The sequence below is a fragment of the Apis dorsata genome, unplaced genomic scaffold (genome assembly GCF_000469605.1).
Source record: "Apis dorsata unplaced genomic scaffold, Apis dorsata 1.3 scaffold_77, whole genome shotgun sequence".
Taxonomy (NCBI): Eukaryota; Metazoa; Arthropoda; class Insecta; order Hymenoptera; family Apidae; genus Apis; species Apis dorsata.
Window position 1 is genome coordinate 80,568 of NW_006263375.1, and position 4,255 is coordinate 84,822.

General features: G+C 37.7%; 1 protein-coding gene across 1 annotated transcript in view; it reads left to right on the top strand.

Moving 5' to 3' along the window:
• LOC102679852 (tyrosine-protein phosphatase 10D) overlaps nucleotides 1-4,255 on the top strand; it is a 40,690-nt gene that overhangs the window by 23,554 nt on the left and 12,881 nt on the right. Inside the window, exons 2-4 of the mRNA XM_031508204.1 lie at nucleotides 2,401-2,647; nucleotides 3,420-3,695; nucleotides 4,067-4,253. Of these exons, the coding sequence (XP_031364064.1) occupies nucleotides 2,401-2,647; nucleotides 3,420-3,695; nucleotides 4,067-4,253 (710 nt within the window). The remainder of the gene's footprint in view (nucleotides 1-2,400; nucleotides 2,648-3,419; nucleotides 3,696-4,066; nucleotides 4,254-4,255) is intronic.

Here is a 4,255-nt window from a genome sequence, read left to right on the forward strand (position 1 = left end):
GGTATCGATGCGCATCCGATAGGGTGATCGAGTGGCTTGTTGTTTGGGATTTTACGTGTGTTTTTCGAGATCGAAATGATGGGAGAGGGGTACTAAAAGTATCGTTTCGTTTCTTTTTCATTTGGAATTGGGGAGTATGTTAATTGTATCTAGCTGTATATTTATTCGCTATCGAACAATTGATTTAAAGATTAAAATTAATATCCATCTTTTCTTTTTATTTGTATTATTTTAGGATTAATCTAGAGGACGAAAATCTAGATTTTTTTTTTTCTTTCAATTAGATATGTTAGAGTATATTAATTGTATCTAGCTATATATATGTAACATTATTGAACAATTGGTTCAAAGATGGACGTATAATTTTAGGATTAAGCGAGAGGACGAAAATCGTTCTTTTTCTTTTCTTTCAATTAGATATTAGAGTATATTAATTGTATATATATATATATATATATATATATATATGTAACATTATCGAACAATTGATTCAAATATGGACGTATAATTTTAGGATTAAGCGAGAGGATGAAAAGTATCCTCGTTCTTTTTCTTTTTAATTACATGTTAGGATATATTAATTGTGTCTAACTATATATATGTACATTATCGAACAATTGGTTCAAAGATGAACGTATAATTTTAGGATTAAGCGAGAGGATGAAAAGTATCCTCGTTCTTTTTCTTTTTAATTAGAATATTAAGGTATATTAATTATGTCTAGCTATATATATAATCGAATTAAGCGATAGAACGAGTATTCTTGTTCTTACATATATGTAACACTTTCAAAAAATTGATTTAAAGATTAATATCTTTTTATTTGCATATGTGCAATATAGTTTTAGGGTTAAAGTATGATCGAAATCGTGATGGAAAATGTAGTTTCCTTTGCGAGTAGTGTAGATGGCGGGCGAAATTGATATCGTTTTTAATATACATTCGCTGTCCGGTACAGACTGTTGTGTTACGGGTGAGTAACGGCATTATAGATTTGCGGTGCGCCTCTTTCCCACGTCTGTCTCGTCGCTTCCGGCATGCCGTGTACATACGTACCGGCAACGCCACTCCATCAGGATTCATGGCTATAAATATCGCCGTCCATAACACTCTCGTGAGACGATTTTTAAATTAGATAAGAGAATCGCATTCCTCGAATTCAATTTTTATTGTTCGATACAGCAGGGAAGATATAACAATTAAAGAAAAAAAAAACGCTCGTTAGTCTTTAAAGTAATGAGGCCTGGTGCGTGATGAATATTCAGCGATGAAAGATACCGAGAATTTGAATACTCGTGAAAAGGTGATTTTAAATTTTATCGCGCGTTCTTCTTCTTTTCTTTTTTTTTTTTTTTCTAGAAAATTGATTTTAGAATGTTGATTCTCTAACGATTGGAACGAGGAATCTCACATTCGTAAGATCTTAATTAAAATCACGGATTCGGATTAATTCGAAACGAGATCGTTAAGAAAAATTATTCTTCGAAAGAACGTATAATTTCTCGTCGACCAACGAATTTCACATTTCGAGATTCAGCTGGAAATAGCGATGAGAGAGAAGATCAAGGTTGGCCTTAAAAACTCCTCCGCTATGGATCGATGAATTACACCGAAAGGTCTTCCACCTTTTCACGCTAGAGCGTTTTGAACGCTTTCTATTTGGATATTTGCCAGTAGCTTGTAACGGGAATGTATAAAATCGGTCTTGGCCAACTGTCCCCGCGATTCCCTTTTTTTCCCTCCCCCTTATTTTACCCGTTATAAATCCTATTATTGTTACAAAAGGCGCGCGTGAAATCTGAAATTGTTTATCATGGGAAATATGTCTTCGATTACCGTTACGTTGTGGTATAGAATTCCCTGTACCGCTACACCATATGTACAACAATATAAAACATTTTCTTTCGTACGATTTCGATTTATTATTTGCCCGCGATTATCTCGACGCATCGATTATCTCATCGTTCACTTTTTAAAATCCCGCCGCGTTATCGACGCAAGATCGACGATTACGCATAGCTTAACGATAATAAAATTTTTATCAATCGCGATGACAATGATTTTCAAATAATCTTAATCTTCGCGCGTGGCACGCGAAATATTCGCGTCAGCATTTCGAACGGCAGAGAGAATCGAGGCGCTTCGAGCTCGTATCGCTGCTGACGTCAATCATAATTTACTTCTGAACCGCACGTTCCCGTGTCATTTGACCCACCTTCGCGCAACTTTAATCACGCTTGATCGCTCGCTCTCACGTACAGGATAAACACGCTTGATGCGAAAAATTACACGTTCCATCCCGTCTTTGTCCTTGGCTTAATTGGAATACCACAATCTGTTCGATCGATCGAAATTGTTGTTGTATATGAAAATTGTTAATAAACCACGTATTATTTTCAGGTCACGTATTCGGCAGACCTCGCGATCGAGATACCAGGAAACTTGAGCCAGGGAGGTTCTTGGTACCGTTTGGACTACAGCCCTGCAGTCGGTTATCCACCGCCCAACACCACCATAGCCGCCATCGACATAGGTGACGTGATAAAATTCAAGGACGGCCTGCCAGGAACCAAATACGAATTTTGGTTGTACTATAGCAACAGTAGCCTCCACGATTGGCTAACATGGACCGCGTCCATAACTACGGGTACGTGAATAATTTGTTACATATGTATAATTGTTTGGTTCTTTTTTTTTTTTTTTTGGAAAGAATAATTAAAAGTTAAATTAATTAAGAGTTAAAAAAAAAAAGAAAGAAAGAAAAGAGATACGTTCGATTAAGTGTTACCATTTGTCGATGAAAACTTGCAGATGTTTGAATCGTTTCTTATCCCGACAATGCATAACAATTTGAAAAAAAAGCTAATCGTCTGATGTCTGTTCCGATGTTTCGAGCGAATATCAATTTTGTTGAAATCTTTGATTGGAAAACATGTTGTGCATTCATTTGTCTTGTTGTTAACAGGCGACTATTAACAACTCGAAGAATGCTTTTCACGAACTTTGTTTGCCTTCCAATCACAATATTATCGCTTCGTAGGAAAGGAGAGATTGTACTCAACCGAGTACACTGCTTTTTCTTTCTTTCTCTCTCTCTCTCTCTCTCTTTTTTTATATACAAAATTTCTCGAATCAAGCCAATCACACTACGAATAAAAATCCTTTTCAATTACTTTAAATTACATCTTTCAACTCGTTACCTTCGTTCCTACTAAAAACTCCACAATATATTCCATCCTCCGTATAACAATAACACTAATAATAATAATAATAATAATAATAATAATGGAGATTAAAACTTCTAACTTCGTTCTTAATCGCGTTTCCTTCCTCTCGAATTACTTGGAACGAACTTGGAAGAATCGACGGCGCGAATTGAATTGAATTCGAAAAGCGAATTGACGAATTACGTTTTTCAGCCCCGGATCCTCCCTCGAACCTCACCGTCTCGGTGAGAAATGGGAAGACGGCGATAGTCTACTGGGCGCCGCCTGCCCAGGGCAATTATTCCGGGTTCCGGTTAAGGGTGCAAAGTTTCAGCGACACGGGGAATCCGAAGACAAGCGTCATACCGGCGGACGCGGTCCCATACGTGCTCCGCGACCTCATACCAGGGGCCACGTACTCCCTCCAACTGTTCACCGTGTTGGACACCAAGGAGAGCGTCGCGTACACGAGCAGGAATTTCACCACCAGTGAGTATCGATCCCTCCTCGTTGTCGTTGAAATTTGGCAACGTGATGGAATAATTAATTAATAATTAATAATCCAAGTCTAAAATGTCAAACGCGAGAGTTTCGCGTGGGATTTTGGTATTTGTTATTTATATATGCATATTTGATTTGAATGAAAGAATTGGTCGATGAATTTTCGTTACGAGTTGTTGTCGACCATGTTTCCTAAATTGAGTGAACGGTTATTTTTTTTTTCCCCTCAGTTTAATTCGTTTGTAATTGGATTACTTTCGAGTTTGATTAAAATGTAAATTCAGAAATTTCTAGGGGAGTGATTAAATATTGATGAGGGGCAGCGGATTTTTATTTATTTTTTTTCCTATCCTTTTTAGAGCCGAACACACCGGGCAAGTTCATCGTATGGTTCAGAAACGAGACGACCTTATTGGTCCTGTGGCAGCCTCCCTATCCTGCCGGGATTTACACTCATTATAAAGTTAGTATAGATCCCGCAGATGCCATAGAATCCGTTCTTTACGTCGAGAAGGAGGGGGAACCCCCCGGGCCTGCACAGGCCGCCT